Raw genomic sequence first — 20,085 nt, forward strand, 5'->3', positions numbered from 1 at the left:
CCCCACACCCACCCTGCTTGCTCCTTGGTAATATAAAGCCTCCTTTACAGCCCCTTTTGTAAATCTCTACTCTGCATAAACTCCTCAGATGTGCCCACCCCAAACCCCCATCTATCAACTAGTTGGCAATGGCATTGTTTTTAATCATCAGAACCTCAAAATTATTATTATCGCTTCTGATGCGGCAATTAAAACTTCAGGTCAGAGGCACAACGAGCGGTGATCAGCAGCCGAGCTGAGAAGTTTTAATTAGACGATCAGAACCATTAATGCACAAAAAAAGGTGTGCGCTGGGAAATTAACGGGAACGTCTTAATCAGGGTTAGCGACTCCGAAGAGGAGTCAAGTGAACAGAGAGCAAAAAACAAATCATTTCCGCACCACTGGGACAAAACTCAATTAAATATGCATGTGGAAAAATGGAAATTTCTCAGCATCGGCTGCACCGACTGTTAGAAAACTGTGGCAAAATCTCACGGCGGGGTCGGCGACCTGCTTATTGTTATTCTTCTGTAATAAAAATGAGAGAGGGGCCAGATGCTGGGGTCTGGGTGCAATGGCGTAGTTGTCCATCAGTGACTTTCCGCTTGACTTCCTTGCGGCTGCCGCAGCCTCCCTACCATACAGCGGGGCTGGGTGGAGGTGGGTGGGTGGGAGGGGGTTGGAGGGGGAAGAGAGTAGAAGAGGAAAACATTCTCTTCCTGCAAGCCGTAAATTTACAAAAATAAAAACATGGTAATTTTCAAGACTGTCTGCGCGTGTTTGTGTGTGGCTCAGTGATTTCCCTGAAACACACATGCACGCACACTCGCGCATACATCTCCCTTGAGAGCCAGAGACATGAAAGGTTCACTGAGCTACACCCTGGGAGCTGCAGCCTTGTCGATTAATCTGCCATAGGTTCATGAAGTTATAACTAGACTTTTTCCTTTTTTTTCTTTCTTTTTTTTTGAAGAGCTAATGCACCTCTCTGTTGCATATTGTAAAATAATCCTGAGTTGAATAGACATCTCCCAGACCCTGTTTGTATTAATTAACTTGAGATATTGCGGAGGGGTGGGGGGGGGGGGTTGTCCCTGTGTCAGTCATGTTGAAACTCAGCAGGAATCTACAACAGGCCCTGTATCTGTGTTTGATTAGTTGAAGAGATAAGCTTCAGTTTAAACAGGTAATATCTACCTCTCTTATATACAGACCCCTCCTGTGTGCCTGCTCCATACAAACTGAAACGCTGCGGGGAGCTGGGCTGTTTATGGGGGGGCGGAGGGGTTAGCTGCTTTCTGAATTAACAATAAAGTCGAGTTATTCAATTCTCTATATGCTACACTTGTGGCTTTACATCCTCTGTAATATGACTATACACGTATTTTGGAACGAAAGCTGCCCACTCTTTCCTTTTTTGTGTCACAAAGAGGTAAAGCCGTGACCCCGCGCAGTCACGACCATTGTTAACTCCCACACCCTTTTACCCGTAGCAGCCTTGATTACAGTCTGTGCACGTTCACACAAATAATGCACTTCCAACAGCGTTATTAGGATTTGAAACACCACTTGATTGGGCATGATATCATTCTGGCACACAAACAGACACTCTGCATCAAAAAACCAACAAGACCTGTGGGGCTCGGAGCAGAGGAGGAGTTATTCTGTCAGCGCGGAGGGCTAGACTCTAACACAAGCTGTGTCATCCACCTCTGAGAAGAAGCAGGACCCAGCAGAACTTGCGCTTATGCACCACTGCGCTTATTTTTGACTGAAGATGAAAAAGAACCTGACCTTGTCGAAATGTATTCAAAATAGCTTCTTGACTTTTTCCTCAGGTTTTGGCCTTATACAGACACTGCATGGCGCTCCTTTGCGGTCCTGCACTGTTTCCAGTAAAAATAATGTCACCGCTAACATAAGCAGTTGGGAAAAATTAGTTTCAGCTGTTGTGTTCGAATTCAGACCTGCCTATTTTTTCCCCCAACTCCCAGTGCTTACTGAGGTGTCTCCTTCCTTGACAATTAGCACGCCAGGCTAAAACAGACTGTAAATAATGTCCAGTGCATGTGACAGTGTTGTTTTTCTTTCTGATATTCATTAATAAGGCAGAACGCTTACTGGACTCTCAGGGAGGTTGGGGGGAGTTGGTCCCAGAGGGAAAAGTTATTCTTTCATGTAAGTCCCCACAGATTTTATCTCATTGTACGGCATCATGCACACAAACGACTTGAGGTAAACAGCTTAGCGTTACCATAGTGATCCTTATTGTAAGCAATAGCAAAAAAAAAAAAAAAGCTGCTGTGGACACACAAAAAAAACCCACAGCACAAATAATAGTTCAGACTACTTCCATAAAGCACTGAATCGCACCATGTTCTTCCTCGGAGGGAAACTCTGAATATTTAATTTGTTTTAAATCACGCCCTACCTTTAAAAGAAAACACTGAATATGTGCTTAAGATGTCTGATAATTCAGTTTAATGGCCCGCTTAGATACTGAATCAGTAGCACTCGGTGCGCCAGTCATTCTCCTTATTGTTAACACAAAATCATACATAAATAGGCGCTAATGGAAAGAAACAACTGTGTAGGGGTCATTTCCTACAAGGAGCTCGAAATGGCAATACAAAGGAAATCGGTAGTTAAAGCATGAAATACTGAACACAGTAAATAGAAAAAATGACCTCCACAGCAACACCCAAATGACCTCAATCTTCCTTTGGAGAGTATTTCTGAAAAAAAAGAAAGAAAAACTTTAAAATTTATGTCTTCCACTTCCTAATAGTTTTTCCAGCTGATCCCCCCCCCCACCTTCTCAAAGTTGCTGTCTTCTTAAAGGTGACCCTTTCACCCCCCGCCTGCAATTGTCTGACACTAAATTGTAGAGTAATGTGCCTGTGATATACGGGCCCCTCAAAACTACATAATTCCTGAAGTCATTGTTTCAGAGAGGAAGCCCGCAATGTAAATACTGTAACTGAGAAAGCATGTGTGGGTAGCGCGGGGGTGCATTGTCTGGCGACGGGGGTGATCTGTAAACTCCCTCAAATTGCATATCCTCTAATGATTCCACAGCTTTGCAAAAGAAAATGAAAACAGGATTTTATGTTGCACCGATGTGATTTACATAATGCAGGCAATGGCTCACACATGATTGTGCTTGGCTTTATGGCTGAGGGAAAATGAAGAGGCTCGTACTCACTGATACAGAAAGTGAATCGAGTCTTTAAGATAGAACTTTGTTACCTCTGATATCGCGCATTTTTCTCCACTGAAACGGTGTATCCGTAAGTCAATATTGTGCATTATCTTAACAACAGTGTGGCTGAGTTAAGATTCAATACGCCATCACGCAAGAAGAAAGATCTCTGATGTGGTTCGGTCTTTAACTGTTTTTCGCTGAGCTGCAACACGCAGCACAATCCCTGTTATTGTACCACCCTCTTTTTTTATATATATATCATAAATGCTCTTTAGTCACTGCCACCTCAGACTTTTTTTTTTTTATTTAAAAGTCCTTGCAAACTGTCCAGAAATTGCTGCTGGGTGAATGAACTTTTGCTTGCTCTGGAAATAACGCGAAAGGTAACAGAGTGCAGTTTCTGCCCTAAAAAGGTAGCTCTGGATATGGAATGCCACATGCAGCTGTTCCTGCCTCATCACAGGACATGTTATAAAGATAGCCCCACTTGGGTTGAAATAATGCCACCCATTCCTGCCTCAAAGCACATACTATCATGTGCTATTGTTCAGAGAGGCCACACAGGGGAGAAAAATAAAACGCTGAGACTCATTTAGATGCATAATTTCTTCTGAAGTAAAGATGTGCAAGATACAGAGACGGCGTTTTATGCGCGCCGTTTTTCTTTTAGGAAAGAGAAAACGGGACAGTCGCTGAATCTAATCTCGCTTAATAACCGGTAAGAGATCAGGGCTCTGAAAAGGCCAAAAGTGCTCAGCATTTTCACTCCACATCCAGACAGCTTTAATGCTATACAGCTCCCCCCACTCAGTGGCAGGACCACAGCCTCATGAGGTGAGAGTGAAGATAACATTTCACAGTGTCTCTATAGCACTGTCATGTGAAGGATTATGTAGCCGTGTATTTGCAGCTTGTACTACTGTAGGGGGTCTGATATCTATCAGCCTATGGTTTCAGCTGCTTAAGCTTGTTTTTTTCTCTCTTTTTTTTTTTTTTCCAACCACATCGTGCTAAACTCTGAGCTGACCAAAGAACTGTGACTTAGAAAGATATGTACGGTATCTCTGGGTGTCCTTCCAGGCTCGAGCTGTTATTGTTAAGTGCTTTTTATGTTATTAATAGCAGCAGTCCCTGTTGTATATGTCTGTTTATTTTTCCATTGTGATCTTCAAAATCAGTACAAGTTAGTGACAGGAAAAAGTAGGTTCGAACGATGTTTCCGGTGACACTGAAAGCGCGCCCGCTGACGTTCGTTCAGAGAAAAGTAATATTACTCGAGCTGTAACACAGATAGTTGTGGTATTGAGCAACTTCGCTAATCTTTTATTTGTCTTCTTCTCGTTTCCATCAGCTGAAAGGAGTTTATGCACTGAAACGACCTCAGGAAAACCCAAGATGGCCGCCAAAAGAAAAGGTGGCCTAAAACTCAACGCTATCTGTGCCAAGCTGAGCCGCCAGGTGGTGTTCGACAGCAGCTCCCAGAATGCAGAGGGAGACCAGAGTGTAGCAGACAACAGCGAGCGCGGTAGCTCCCACTACGATGACAACGAGACCAACTTCCCCGAGAGCCTGAGCCTAAATCAGAGCCTAGAGGAGGACCAGAAGAGACGCGAGGCCATTGAGAAGTGGGTCAACGGCGAGTACGGCGATGAGCCCCCAGCTCCTGACGACGAGCAGGAGCAAGAACTCAAAGTCAGCAATGACGAAGATGGCCCTCCTGAGGGCGTGTACATGGTACAGCCCAAAGGCTGCAGCGATGAGGAAGACAATGGAGAGGAGGCCGAGCCTGCGGCGGGGTCTCAAGATGGCAGTTACCCTGAAGACAAAGAAGCTGAAGACAGGCCTTCAAAAGATGACGCCTACATGCCGCCGAGTGAAGCCCAAAATCGCCAAGCACCATTCGCCTCCCCAGGTATATCTTCACTGTCCTTTAAGCATCCTCTTTCACACGTCGTCTTCTAAATGACCCTTTCACATACAGTACATCTCAAAGCAACACTACCTTTGGCCTTCAAAGGCTTAGACAGAGGAGAGGTGACATTGCCACATCCACATAAGCTTAAGCATGTCCATTATTGGAAAGGGAAACTCTAGAGTTACATTATGAATAGTCAGTGACATTATTACTCTAAAGAGAGATTCAGCTGGCAGGCCAGCGGGGGGGAAAACATGAACTTAACTGTACGAAGAAATTCATAACTGGAGTAGGCTTACAACGTAAGGCATTTAGGCGTTTATGCATTCTCCCAGCAGCTGAGGGCTAAGAGCGCATGGCAGGGCCAGGCTAAGCTTCATATTACACCCAGGATTACATATTGAGTCTTTGATTTTTTCCCTAAGCTCACTAAACTTAGCCACTGCTTCAAGCTCCTCTATTACACGGAGGAGTCCCGCATGGAGGAGTTTGGCTTTTTTCTTGTCAAATCCAAGAGATCAGTTGTCAAATAAGTCAGAAATGGGGAAGTTATATTGCAGCTCCATATCACACTTAAGTGCAGTATTTTAATACCTTCCCACAAACAACAGTGGCTTCAACAGTGTATTCATTTAATAAATTTCTCAATACTGTGTGCTCTTGTAAATGACTCACAGTAAACCCTGTTTAATATTGACATGATGTTCCCTCGGTATAATTCACTGATTATCAAATAGATAAAGCTGGCAGAGACTTCACACTCTCCCCCGGAATGAGGTTGAGTGCGTGTGTTAACACCACAAACAATCTTTTAAAGAAAGTGCTGTTTGGTGTCATACACTTTGTGACCCTTGAAACTTGACACACACGCACACATTCGGAAACGTTGGCCTTGTAATTGCAGAAGTTGAAAACACGGAGCTGTAAAAAAGGCGAAAAAACAGAGCTCGGTTATATGAATAGATAAAGCTTTCTTCACAGACGCCCGTGGGGGGGGAAGGGGGGGAAAAAGCAATTTGCAGGTGAGACCGGTTGTTGCGGTGCACAAACAAGTCTCGTTTTGTGCGTGCTCACCTCACTTTAACAGTTTTTGAGCTTTCATCTAGGTTTAAGTATGTACCTCAGAGTCGTGTACACATGCTCCTTTTTGTCTTCATTTCTTTTTGTTTTCACCCACTGTACAGCCGTGGCTCTGGCCACACACACACACACTCATTCAGAATTGGGGGCAGGGGCTTCTCAGAAAATGAAGCAGGTTTCATTTCAGAGGCAAATGAAAAAAGGCTTTGTGGTTTTAATTAGTCATTTTGTTTATTTCACGGCCATAAAAAAAGCATGTCTGTAAATATGCATTACTGTTGTATAGAAGGCCTGCACCTTTCCCTTCGCCGGCTCTCTTACTATTTTAAATCTCACAACAAAGCCGATGTTTGAAGACTGCGGGGAGAGCATTCTGCATCAGTTGCAAATCTTGTCTTTAGAGTTTTTTTTTTTCTGAGTTGCTCTTTGTTGATTGTAACTAGGGCATCTATATTGCCATGTTTCTGCTCAGCTCACAATTAAAACATCCCCCCCCTTTCTCTCTCTCTCCCGCTCTCTTTCTGTCTCTCCCTCTCTCCCTTTCCCTCTCTCTCGCCACTGTCTTTCAAAGGCTGATATGGAGTGCACATAATTATGCATATAAACATAGTGGCTTAATTATCTCTCACAACATCAGTGACAATGTAATTAACAAACATTGCAAGATCAATGAGAGAAACTGCGACCTTCAAAACATTTAACTCCTCACATTGAGGCATCGTGCGGATTTCCTATCAGTGCAAAACCCCAGAATACTTTTCCTAGATAATTTAGATGTCGCATTAGAGCCCTCATAAGCCAGTCAATGGAAAAAAAAAAGTCAATGAATAAAAACTTTGAAAGCAATGACAGAGATGCTCGTAGCGATGGATCAAACAGGCTTGACCATGACTTCCATTTGCAATTCTGGGTTCACTGTAAAAGGTTATTGTTCATTTCAAGCTATTTCAAAGCCCTCTCTATTTACTGCCTGTTAATTAACTAACCCAACAGTGAGGAAGTTTGAAGCCTCATAGTTTTTTGTGCGTGCATGCGCATGTGTGTGTGTGTGTGAGAGAGAGAGAGAGAGAGAGTGAGCGTGAGAGAGAGACAAATTACTCCAAACAAATGCACATAATGTCATTTATTCAAAGCTGCTCTTTATTAGCTTAACAGTGTCCATTTAAACAAAACACACTTAAACTCTATGGCATGAACATAAATAGCTCTATTTAAATTATAGTACCTTATGAAAAACCGTGCTTTTCAACATGTTTGCAGATGAAACTGAAAACACTTGTTTTTCAACCTTGTGGCTTACACTATATATTTGTTGTTCGAAACTGACACCGTTCAGAAGGTATCCAGGCTCTAGATTAGTCCATATATAGCTACTAGCATGCATCTTTATCATCAGCAACACCTCTGCCTCTCAGTCCTGCGAGCACTGAAGCTATGCCACACTGATGGCCATGTTTGGTCAGCAAAAGGAGATATAATGCCCATCTGCTATCATATCTGGGAGGGAAAATGCAGCCTAATTGCCTCAAATATAGACAAGGCAGGTCTGTGTCATGTGTTGGCTTTTGTTTGCTTGAAGTGTCAAGATTAGAAACCACTTCTTTGTGGATTTTCCCAGTCCCACAAGCAAGTGCGGACGGAAATGTCAGGCGTGTTAGCGAACAGTGAAACGGATGAAGGTGAAAGAGAGAGGGGGGAGAGTATTTTATTTTTCTTTTAATTTAACGGGGGGGGCGCGCTGTAACATCTCAATCTCGATTCAACCCATACACAGTTTCCCACTCGGCGTCACATGACACGATTAAGAGGCAGCCAGATAGTGTTTGAGTAGAAACCTCATTTACATGGTGTTTTAGAAGGGTTATCTCCTGTCGGTCCCCGTCATAATCCCTTCAAGTCCAATCATTTGCCTTTCATTGATAGCACGTCACGTGGCTGCGCTGATGAACAAAGAGTCTCGGCTCTTTTTTTTTGGGGAGAAGTGGCGATAATACCATGAGGAAATATGAAAATAGGGACGTGGCGCTCTCGTGACGGAAACTACTCTCTTTGCAGTAGTTGCAGGTATCCTCCAAAAGGAATGGTGAACAGGCCTGAACCTCTTTATCTGAGGTGTTATGTAATGTATATTTAACTCGGAAAATTATAGTAACATGCTATTTTTGATTGTCATTCTTCAGTCACGGAAGAAGTGTAGTTAAACTTTGACTTATACTGGTGTGGGTGGCTCTGCCCTAACTTTAGAGCCAAATGGATATGCTGTGACCTGAGACGCTCTCATAAATGAAGTAGCAGTAAAATCCAACAAGTGCTAATTTAGTATATATTCAAATGCCATTTTAATATTTTTAAAGGACTCTTCACTCAGATGTGTTGAACACCTTATTTAAAAACTCAAAAGTATAGAAGAAGTTGTTGTCCTGTGCAGTGACTCTGTGCATACAGCATGTTATTCTGCGGTTTGAGTACATGTGAAAACATGGTAGATTTGATAAAACGATTCAAGGAAAACATGTAGGCATTTCCTCACAAATACCTGATCTATTTCTCTTAAATTTTTCATGCCCCTTCGATCCGTTCAGATACTCTTTCATACTGATCCGCCGAGCAGAGGAACAGCCCCAACACAGTGAATGGAAATTTGGGGATTATTTTACATGCTGCGCAAGAGATGTGAAAAGCAGGGCACGGCGACTGATTTAGCAATAACTGAGAAATACGAGACAAGAGCAGAAATATTTGTGTATTAATTACCTCGGCGGTAGGTGATAGTACCTCTCGCCAGCTCGTGTGTGCTCTGCTGATGAAAACAGCAATAAAATGGTTTTTTAAAAAAAGACTTTGGACCCTGTCCCTGTGACTATGCCAAGCTTGAGTTAAGAAGGCCAAAGGTTTTACATGGCTCAGTTGACATTATCATCTGCATTACTAGCATATCTGTGTTCTGGCCTCCTGTGTAATATGCAAACTGGCACAGCAGCATTTTTTTTTTTAAAAGTTGGATCTGCAAACACAAGTGTTTCCTCCTTCTCCCGTTTTTCTTTTGATTTCTGTCTCACTCGCCTTCTCGCTGCGCCATTTCCTCCCTATCCACGCTCCTCTATTTTAAGGCAGAGCTCGGTCCGTCACTGCTTTCAGGCCAAATCATCTTTGCCTTTTCCCCACTCTCTGACCCCATGCGCTAACTTGGATGAAAGTTAATGGGGCAGAATTAATCTCCACATAATGCAATTAAACTATACATCAACTATATTTCGCCCGTGTCCTTGGGGAAGTTGTCCAATTTAATGGACTCTTAAAATAAAAGTGATGTTTCAGTTTGCAAATGTGTTTTCATTTCTGAAGTTGACTTCAGTAAGCCTGTTATTTTAAAATATGTTATTCCAAGTTTCATAAGGGGATGATATGAAATGCTTATAATATGAGGTTAATAATAGTGAGAATGAGGGATCAGATAAAAATTCAGGGTTAAATGCACTCATAATAAATGCACATTTCTAAGAAGTTATAAACAGATTTCTGTATTTTTTTTAATATTGTGGATGACTCTCAGTATCTAAGTATCTTCTATGCATGATATATATACATGCTTTTTATACCTAATTTTCTAGTTCATTTTTATATCAGGAGCACAGTGATTTTAGAAAATTAGATTTCTCTGTGAATCTGTCCTTTGGTACAGTCCCCTGCAAAATTCTGCAGGACTGGCTTACAGTGCAACCAAAACAGGAAGAGCATTGCCTCAGACTGCTTGTTTGTAGACACATAAATACACGAGCATTTACAGATGCTGTAGGTTGCAGTGCAGAAGCACTTTTCCTGTTGTCAAATTTGCTATCGTTTGAAATAACCAGAAAAATAACATCCAGCTATTTCTAAACATTTATTGTGCAGGAACACATGCACTCGCAGTAGATGCAGTCATATTAATTTAGTCATTTTGCATGACCACAATAGAGCATTATTGTTGACAGAATGTTGTTTCATTAGTTTGCATGACAAAATATATTCTGCTCTTTACCAGATTAATCCATTTGTAACTAGCAAACTTGATGAAAAAATACATTAACACATGTTTTAGCGAGCATCAGTAAGTATGAAGGGAGAGGGAATCATTTCATAGACTGATTGAGTGACCTGAATTAGACTACTGATTAAGATGTCTTGAGCAATGGGTTGACTTGTGATTAATTTCACTGCTCGACAGATCAGTACACATTAAATATATGCTAATGGAAAAACTTTAATTATCGGAATTATACATATTACATAGGAGATCTTTTCTTGTTGTCTTTGTGCAGGAGAAGCGTATGCCCTGCGAGACTATGCAGCCAACACCATGAATGAATTTCTGGGAATGTTCGGTTATGATGACCAGCAGGTAAGGGATGAGCTGACCAAGAAGATCAGCTTTGAAAAGCTCAAAGCTGCTACCTCAGACCCCTCATCCCTCAGCAGCGAGGAGGCCTCACGGCGTGCCCGCTTCTCCAAGTACGAAGAGTACATTCGCAAGCTAAAAGCTGGAGAGACCCTACCTTGGCCCATGCACGCTTCCCCGCCTAAACCAGACGACCTCAACTCAAAACTGGCTCAAGATAAGAGCGCTACCATGCTCCAGACCCCTGGTTGTCTACCAGGAGCCGAGGCACAGATTTACCCCTCCAGCCTGGACCACAAACAGCCAGTAGCACCTCAGCTGGGTAATTCTCAGCCCGCTAATCCCTCTCACATGCAGAACATGGCCTCCCGAGCGTCCAAGTATGACTTCTTTATTCAGAAGCTGAAGATGGGCGAGAGTTTACAGCAGCAGAATGGTAATGCTTACAAGAGACCCTCAAAGTACGACCTGGAGAACATCAAGTTTCTGCTCCCCTTCAAACCCGGTGAGGGCAACCCTGACATGGGCGGTTCCATCGCCTTTAAGACTGGCAAAGTGGGTCGCCCTTCAAAATATGACATCAGAACAATTCCGAAGCTAATGCCAGGAAATCCCGAGGCCTCACTGGTGCCCAGTGTCCTTCCTACGCCACCGGGGAACCCTGCTGCTCCCGGTGTCCCCGCTGTAGGCGCACCTGGAGCCAGCATAGCGCCAGGGCTTACAGTGGACCAGGCGGGCCACATAAGTTTCAATGCCTCTGACTACATGAAGTCCAGCTTTTCCAAGACTGACTCCATCACCACTGGCACTGTGTCCTCTGTTAAGTGAGTGTCCTCAAACTTTATAATTCATAGAAGCTGTAAAAAGAATTTGCAGAAAATGTTTATTTTATATGATGAGATTTGTGTTTCACAGGGCAACTAAGGCAACAAATTGTATATTTCTATTTGGGATCCTTGAGCAACACAACAGAGAACCTTCTGCACCCAGTTAATTCTAAAACTTTATGTCCTTAGTTAACAAAAGATGATAAAATATACAGAGAGTGTTGGATAAGAAATGATAGTAGTTACCCAGTTGCATCTGATTTACAGTCTCCCAATTCCCTGGGAATTTGTTAAATGTGACTAAAATATTGTTTTACATATTGCATGTGTTGTCTTGCACCAAAACAATCCATAACTCTGCTGAAATCTGCTAAAAACTTACATAGCCTGCCGCTGAATTTCTCATTTTAAGTTTGCTGGTGGATACCGCCTTGTCTGCCTTGTACACTCTGAGTCTCTCTCAGTGGAACCCCTTTGGAGCTAATGTGAGGCTCACATACACTTAACTGCTACTGTGAGTCAGTTAGCCTCACGCAAAGGTAATTGCTACCTTCACAGCAGCCAACGGGAATGTAGTGTGAAATGGCGCATAGCGCCCAATAGATCCACGACATGATGAGTTGCGAAGGCGCATGAACTGTTTACTCGCTGTAGCACTCCGTGGAGACTGATTTAGCACAGTCATCGCAAAGTGACTGACTTCCTTCGTTTGGCTAGGGTGTAACAACTCTCCCTTTAATTACTTTGGAGCCATGACTAACCTCCCAGCGAGTCACAGGGGCCGACTCAACACTGCCTGACGAGTGCACTTTAAAGGAACCAAACGAGGGGTTTGGGGAGCTAACCTACAGTTGTGTGCTCTACCAGTAGGAAACAGCTCCCAGAGTCTGTTTGATTGGTTTTGACCTTGTCTCTAGTTAGTCAAGACCTATCAAAGACACTGTTCAAGAGCCCTCAGGCACCCCTCCCTCAGGTTTTGGCCTTTGTCAGGTTAGGGCTCAGTGAAGCTGCAGTCGTGGCTAACTGACCCAGTCTGGTGCTTGTATACAGGGAGGCGATGGGGTACTGGGGAAAATGTCTGGCAGTGTATCTTCCCCTCTGGGCCAGATTAACCTCAGGTCATCCCTGTGTGGAGCTGCTCACATGGAGCTAAATGCCACTTGCTGCGAGGGAGCAAACAGGACCAATACTGTGTTATGACTGTTATTATACAGGCATTACTGCTGCCAGCTTCATAAAGGGAATCAAAACCAACACAGGTGACAAAAAAGCACCGTTCCTTGATTTCCAGCTTTAAAATGAATTCATTTGACTCAAAACCGACGCGGGGAACTTAATCCTGCGCAGTTAAAGCCTCGGTGTTGCCTTACATATTTGTTCGAGTGCAGGCTGATCGGAGACGACTTGACATCAACATTAGAGCCCGAGCCTCTAGAGAGTATCCGAAAAGGCGTTTTCAGAGCTTTTTCTCCACGTGCCCATTATCCCGTTTTGCATATGAGCACTCACCAAAATACCCCCATAAAAGATTAATGTCCTTTTGCTCCTGCATTTTGCCTTTCATTGGTCGGGAGACCATGCATCAAAGTGTGTGTGCTTCCATCCTTGATTCATACTTCGCATGAAAACGCTGTTATGCCACAGGAAAATGTATATTGATAGTCCAAAGTTTGGGAGCGGCTTGTAAGTAAATATTGTGTCAGTTTGTTTTTATTAACAACAGGCAGCCCAACCTCACCATTAATCCTGTCTCTTTTGTGTTTGCTCTTGCATTAGGAATGGTCTGCCACCAGATAAACCCGCCAGCGACGACATCAACCTCTACCAGAAATATATTGCCAGGTATGCAAATCCCTCAATGTGCTGCACCAATGAAAAAAACGCACTGAAAACAGAGGCAACGCTTTTTTTTATTATCCACCTATGGTGCATTTTATTCAGTGGTATGAGAATGTCTGTGCACAGTAAATTAATTAAGAAAAGACTCAAATTTATGTGCTGAGTGGAATCTGAAGGATGAGGGGGTAATGAAAGAGAAATGGCTTGATGATAGCTTACTGGAACTGGCTGAATAAATGCTCACAGTGTGTAAAGCACTAAAACATTAAGAAGAACATAATCCTCGTGCAACTTTGTATTATTAGCTGCGACTGACGTTGAGAGGATATGAGATCAGGCCGCGTTCTTCTCGAGGTTCTGCAGTTTATTGTTGAAAACGCGAGGAAGCGACTGATCTAAAAACTCAGTCATTCACACCAAGAGAGACAAAAGCATCAGGGGAAGGGGGCGGGAGGGTGGGTATCTTATGTTTCAGTGGACACGGAACAATGTCCTCCCAATCTGGATTCATCTTGAGCCGACACTAGAAAGGTGATTATCACTTGTTTGTTTATTCCGTTTAAAAAGAAAGAAAAACAGCATTTGAAAAGCCAAAGTGGCTTTGGCGTTAATGATTACTTCTCCAAGCCATAACATGAAGGGCACAAATCAAAGCCTTGGCACTGACAGACACGCACATACACACATCCTCTTCTGCGTGCACACACACACAAAACCCCTTCCTTGGACTGATTACATTTTGCAAGAAGATTTAATTAAGGAATTTTTAATGAGGCTTCTGCTGGCACTGCCAAGAACTGTTTTGATATTTGCGCTGCATAATGCATAAAATTTGTCTAAACATCTCGGCAGTTGATGCACGGGGAGGTTGCAGATAAGCCCAGATACAGTTTCAATTTCCGTGTTGGGGTTGAGAAAAAAAAAGGGAAAGCAACGAAGAGGAGGGAGGAAAGAAAAAATGGAAAAGGAGGGCTCATAAAAAGGGCAAATGTAGTACCGAGAGGGGAGGTAGAAGCAGGGGAGTGTCCTCTTTAGAGCCAAGGCTAATGAGTGCACAGTAACACTAAAAAGCAGCTTTGTAAATGTGTTTGTATCCACGTGTGTCGCGAAAGGGAGGAGGGGGGGGGTGAAAAAAAAGTTCATCTCTCCGCCACGCTACAGTTTGATGATTTAAAGAGCTTTCGTGGTAGTGTTTAGTTGCAGTTTTCACTCTTTAAATGCTTTCATGCACCAACCATTGCCTCGGCACTTTGATCTGTGTATCTCTATTGTAACTGGAGATGCGCTGCAATCTCTGTATCGTGGCGATATTAATATTTAATCTGCTGCTGAATAGCAGAGGCCCATTAGGCCCCCTGACGCGGCAAGTGGGAATTGTCCAGAGGCAAAGTGATACAGCTGGGCACTGAGCAGAGGGGTGGGCCATAGTCTCAGGGGGATGAGGGGGGGGGGGGGCTTTGTGTGTTCATCGGTGTGAGCGTGCATGTGCGTGTGTGTGTCTGTGAAAGATATAGTATAGAAAAACATTTATAGTTTGGCCATATGTTGCCTAGTTTGTCTTCTGGTTCTGCTTTGAGCTCTTTTAAAAGAGCCATCAGACCTTTCCAAAAGCCGCTGTCTTTCTCCGTCACTGTTTTCCAGCCTCACACACACACGCACGCACGCGCTGCCAACTTAAAAACAGTAGTGGATATGCCGTTCAATTAACTTAATGAACTCAGCAAAGTGATCTGTAAATGCAGCTCTGGGATAATCCTAACAAGGAAAAAACAGAGAGAGAGATGGAAAAAATATTACTTAGCCTCCTTTTCCCCCTCTCCCCTGCACTAACAGATGGAGTTCTTGGCAGCGGCAGCGCAAATGTTTATTTGTGTGTTTTCACTGGTAATTGGAGGATTTTAACAGTCATCATCGTCAGGCTTATAATCACCACCGTAAAAGTGGCTGTACTGTGGCAAGTAGCTGCCTTTTTTTTCTCTTTTTTTTCAAGGTAGAACCAGACTAATACCTGGTTTCTGCACTCCAGATAAAAGAAAGCAAACGGATTTTGAAGAGGGCAAAGCAGACAGAGCCTTTCCTGCTTCTCAGGGTACCTGACCCTTTACCTTGCAGAGCAAAACTGTGGTTAACCTGAAAGAACTGTGCATTGATTTGACAAGCTTTCTCACAGCAATGAGAAATAAAGTAGTCATGGGGCTCTTGGTGATTTAGCGTCTGTGTGTATGTCTGTGAAGGAAAAGGGTTTCGGTGTAATAAGGGTCTCTTACGGCTGCTTTAGAAATAAATGGAGATAATTTGGCTGAAATTGGTGTGACAGACGGGTAAATTGTTGCAAGCAGAAGTCAGTTTGAAGGTTTGAGCTGCGTTACCTTGAAGGTGAAATTGCGACATGAGCCTTTGAAAGCTTCTCCGCCTGTGTTATTTGGTTCTGTTTCAGGTGTTTTATAATAATTTCTTCATTAATTTTTCTTGATTCGCTGGCTATCTTTTTTTTTTTTTTTTTTTTAAATTAAACCAACCTCTTTGGAAGCTTCAGCTTTTTCCTCCTAATGTGTCCCCAGGTTTTGTTGTCACTGCTCCGTGTGGCTCTTAAAATGTGTCCTGTAATTTGGTTTCAGGTTCTCTGGAAGTCAACACTGTGGACACGTGCACTGTGCCTACCAGTACAGAGAGCATTATCACTGTATGGACCCTGACTGTAACTACCAGGTGAGCGTGAGTACCTAATCTCTTTTACACATTAAACATTGCTCAAGCATTCACAGCTATTCACAGCTTAGAAAAGGTCATTTTGTTTTACGGGCCACCATCACTGGTTGAAACCAACTAGTGATGGTAAATTGCACTGACTATTATAGCACTCTTAGATAGGTTAAAGACACACGCTGGTCTGCAGTTTACCAAACAGCCATAGGCTGAATGGGGCATCTATTCAGTTTTCAGGCATCTTCGGGCACAGTTGACCTTTTATTACAAAGGTCAATTGTAAGTGTCCTTAAATATGGCCCCTTTTAAAAAATCTATTTGTTCTTTGTTTTTCCTTTTCTAAAGACACTGCCACCGTAAGGGGCCTGGCTTTAATCCACTTTCACGGTATTAATCTTGCCCCGGTCCCATGAGGTGTCATGTATGGCACAGGAAGGAGAAAAAAAACAACACAAAGCAGATCACGATACAGGCCTCGTGTTTGCTGTAGCATATGGCCCAAAAGAGTTAGACAAACACGGGTAGATTTGTCAAACGATGTAGAAAAAAATCCACGCGCAGCTAGAGCTGTGTGTATTTTCCTTCCTTTCTTAACAAGTTTCTGAATTAAGCCATCTTCAGATGTAATCTCCAGTCTGCTCCCGATCAAGAGAGATTACAGCTTGATAAATATTGTTTATGTGGTGAAAAGCATTACAGATCTAAGCTTTCATTTTCTGCTTGAATCCCACTTCACAGTCTGATGAGACACATTCTTGGAGGAATACAAAGGAAAATCATTTCATGTCATTATTTAGAGTGTTAGTTCAGGTTATCATGGCAATTTCCACGGTCAGGTCCACATTTCTCTGTTGCTACTGCGTCGCATGGAAACACAGATATGCTTTGGAAGCCAGTTCCCGGGATGTCAATACTGAAAAAAACAGGCAGGCAGTGATGAGCAGCCCCCTTTCAAAGCGATAACTCATGAAATGTTACATGACACACACTCCTGGAATATTATCCCACTGCCAGCCTCTGGGCGATTGGCTGAGTCTTAACATTCTCCTTTCATGGGCTTGTACATGGGAGAGAGTGTGCATCTTGCCACACTAGTGGGAATCCTAAAATAAATGTAGCAAGTGGCTCCCAACCTTCATCACCACTCAACTGAAAATGAGATCTTTTTCCCAGTCAGCTCTCTCCATGGCCTATTTTGGACGGCTTGATGGATCGAATGTACCATGACCACAGTTCAACCTGTCATCGTTAGATAACAGAAAAGTGCAGGCTTGAGATCTGTAAAAAAAACAATAAAAATTAGCAAAAAGAGAAAATCTGAGACAATCATCAGCCAGATTAAAAAAAAATTAATTTAGGTGTGTCAGAAATCTGCAGCGGGAAAACACACCAACAACAGGGGAATGAACGGCTGTGAGATCTTGGCTTTTTACTTGTGCGCAAGTGGAACACATGACACAAAGCAATTACCCTACTTTGTACAGCAATTAGTTGCTTTTTAGAGTCGTTCTTTCTGATGTTTTTCCCTCAACTGGAGATAAATATGGATAGAAGACAGAACTGTCTCATTGATTTAAGCTTCTCCTGTTACAGTTTCTGTAACATCAGCTTAAACCCAATTACAGCAGATTTGGTTGCTGCAGGTCTCCGTGGAGTGACTTTTCTGTTTTACCCCCTTGCGGACTCCTGAGTATGGGAGGGATTTTTCCCTTTTCCTTTATAAAAAAAAAAAAAAAATTATTTATTTAGTAATTTTACAAGGCGGGTGTCTTTGCATATTCATTTATATTTACAGGCGAAACCTGCACCAAAAGTGAGTGTTAATGCTTTAATTAAAAATGGAATCATATCTCAGCGAATTGAAAGGGAAACTGTTTTTTGGTTCACTTGTTTGTTTGTTTGTTTTTATTGTCTTCTGTTTTCCCCTGTGCACGTCTGAGAAACCATCTGCATGGAACAGAATTTTTCCAGACACAAAAACATCAGAACTGTTATCTTGCATGTCAATTGATTCATCTTAATTTCTAAAAAACAAAAAAAGAATTGTTGGAAGGCAGGGAAAAAAAACAAAGAACAGAAACAAAGAGTGTATGGGGAACATACTTTATGTTCCATGTGGAAGCATCTGCATTCAGAGAGTCCCGGGGCCTTTAAGTGCTGCATTTGGATAGGGCGCAACTTTGAGATATGCAAAGTAAATTAATAACCACAGAATGCATCGTGTTTAAAGACATCCTGTCCCTTTTTGAGTATCACCCTCTATATTGCCGTGCGCACATCCCTCCCCAACTGCCAATTGGCTCCTGCATGTTGCAGCAGCTGCTTCCACAGAGATAAAGTGACTTGTTGCTGATTCTGTGACTGGTTTAAATAAACACCAACCTGTTGCCGTACATCCCCCCCCCCTCACCCCCCCTCCCCTTTTTGCAGAGGTTTACCAGTAAGCAGGATGTAATCAGGCACTACAACATGCACAAGAAGAGGGACAACTCCCTGCAGCATGGCTTCATGCGCTTCAGCCCTCTGGACGACTGCAGCGTCTACTACCATGGCTGCCACCTCAATGGAAAAAGCACCCATTACCACTGCATGCAGGTACACTACACAGACTCGCTTCTCCTCTTCCACCTACGCACATACCCACAATGAACCCACGAAAGCACATGCACAAACACGGAAACAAATATGCAATTATGGTTCCACGTGTTTAAGCATTACATATAGAGCAAAACAACCACTGCTCACTCTGTTAAAGAACACCAAATATAGATAAATGCAGGTTAATTTACCATTTATGATTCTAATTATATTGCAGAGACACCACATGCTGTCCATAAAGAGTCTAAAAGGCACAGTTTAAAAGCACTGGTTCTGTCCAGTGCCTTTAAACAGCCTTTTAGGAGCAGTGACATCATTTTGTTTAAAACGGGTTAAGTCAGGCAAAAATGAGCAACTCTATATAAATTATGGCCAACTTTGGAAAATCAGGCCACTTGCAAGACGCACGACTTCAGGGTGTTTCAGAGTCACTCGGCTTACCTACATATTTGTGAAGTGGAAACTCACTTTTTCCATTTATACCAGAGTGTCTTCGTAGAGCAGTTTGCAAAACGTGTCCTCGGCTAAATAAAAGAAAACTGAAAAAAAAGGGTGAATACACGTGAGGCTGCTTGTGCTTTCCCCATCTCTTTACTCTCTCACTCCTTAATTGGCATGGCTAAAATTCAGTTAGGTGTTTATATAAACTATACATTTTTCATCTTTTAGTACCAAGCAGCCAGTTGAAGATTATTCCCCCTCTGGATTTGTTTAATTTTTTTCTACATCTGCTTATTTTCAATGTGTCATTGTGCCGAGAGCTTCTCACCAGCAGGGCAGCGGTGCAGCGCAGGATGGCTTGAGATATATTCTTTTTTAAACCCCTGTAACAGAGTAATTGTTATTAGGACATTTCAGCCCTTGTTTTAACAGTCCCTGAGAACCTGCAGATGTTGGCATCGGCTCTCTTGATTTAAGGGGGAAAAGAACCGAGAGGAATTTTTTTCATTGTTTGACTCAATATGGAGAAGTTGCCCGGTTTGCGCGGGTGAAAAGTGCCATGGATGATATACAATTGCTGCTTTTAATTCAAACATTACCTGTTTCCCCCCCCCCCCTTTGTTGGCTCTGAGGGCTCATGTGTACCAGAGCATTTTAAACTAAAGACTTAAGACAGTCATCTTACTCCTGTCTACCCCCTCCACTACTGAAATCCGTTCTCAGAGTTACAGTAAGTTTGTGGCGACTCACCGTTACTCTCCAAATATGAATTTCATTTTCTAAAAGGCTGCTTTGCCAGGAAGGTACTGTACTTTCAGCAGCCTTCTGCGGCCACTGTCTCTTTCAGTCACCTCCTTTTTTTTTACTTTCCAATTGTCACAATGGCAAGATTGTTTCCAATTCACAGGTTTGAGATGAAACTTGTAATGCTCTGGTGTTACCACAAATTAAATCTTGAATGTGAGAAAACATCCTTCTTCTACCCATTTCTAGGCCACTAGCATTTTCTTAACCACAATGAGATCCCTCCTCTACATCTAGTACAGTATATCTGATCTTTTAAAGCATTTTACAAACCATTCTTGCAAACTGAAACTCATGCATGCTTTGGGCC

At 42.8% G+C, this 20,085-nt stretch overlaps 1 protein-coding gene across 4 annotated transcripts in view; it reads left to right on the forward strand.

The window, feature by feature from the left end:
• The window catches only part of casz1 (castor zinc finger 1), a 74,628-nt gene that overhangs the window by 37,146 nt on the left and 17,397 nt on the right, over positions 1-20,085 (forward strand). For 2 of the 4 annotated variants that reach the window (XM_039604600.1, XM_039604602.1), the window contains exons 2-6: positions 4,539-5,099; positions 10,484-11,384; positions 13,164-13,229; positions 15,845-15,941; positions 18,363-18,527. In XM_039604600.1, the coding sequence (XP_039460534.1) occupies positions 4,539-5,099; positions 10,484-11,384; positions 13,164-13,229; positions 15,845-15,941; positions 18,363-18,527 (1,790 nt within the window). The remainder of the gene's footprint in view (positions 1-4,538; positions 5,100-10,483; positions 11,385-13,163; positions 13,230-15,844; positions 15,942-18,362; positions 18,528-20,085) is intronic. The other 2 variants (XM_039604601.1, XM_039604603.1) reach the window with 1 other exon arrangement.

The sequence above is a fragment of the Oreochromis aureus genome, linkage group 20, assembly GCF_013358895.1.
Source record: "Oreochromis aureus strain Israel breed Guangdong linkage group 20, ZZ_aureus, whole genome shotgun sequence".
NCBI lineage: Eukaryota > Metazoa > Chordata > Actinopteri > Cichliformes > Cichlidae > Oreochromis > Oreochromis aureus.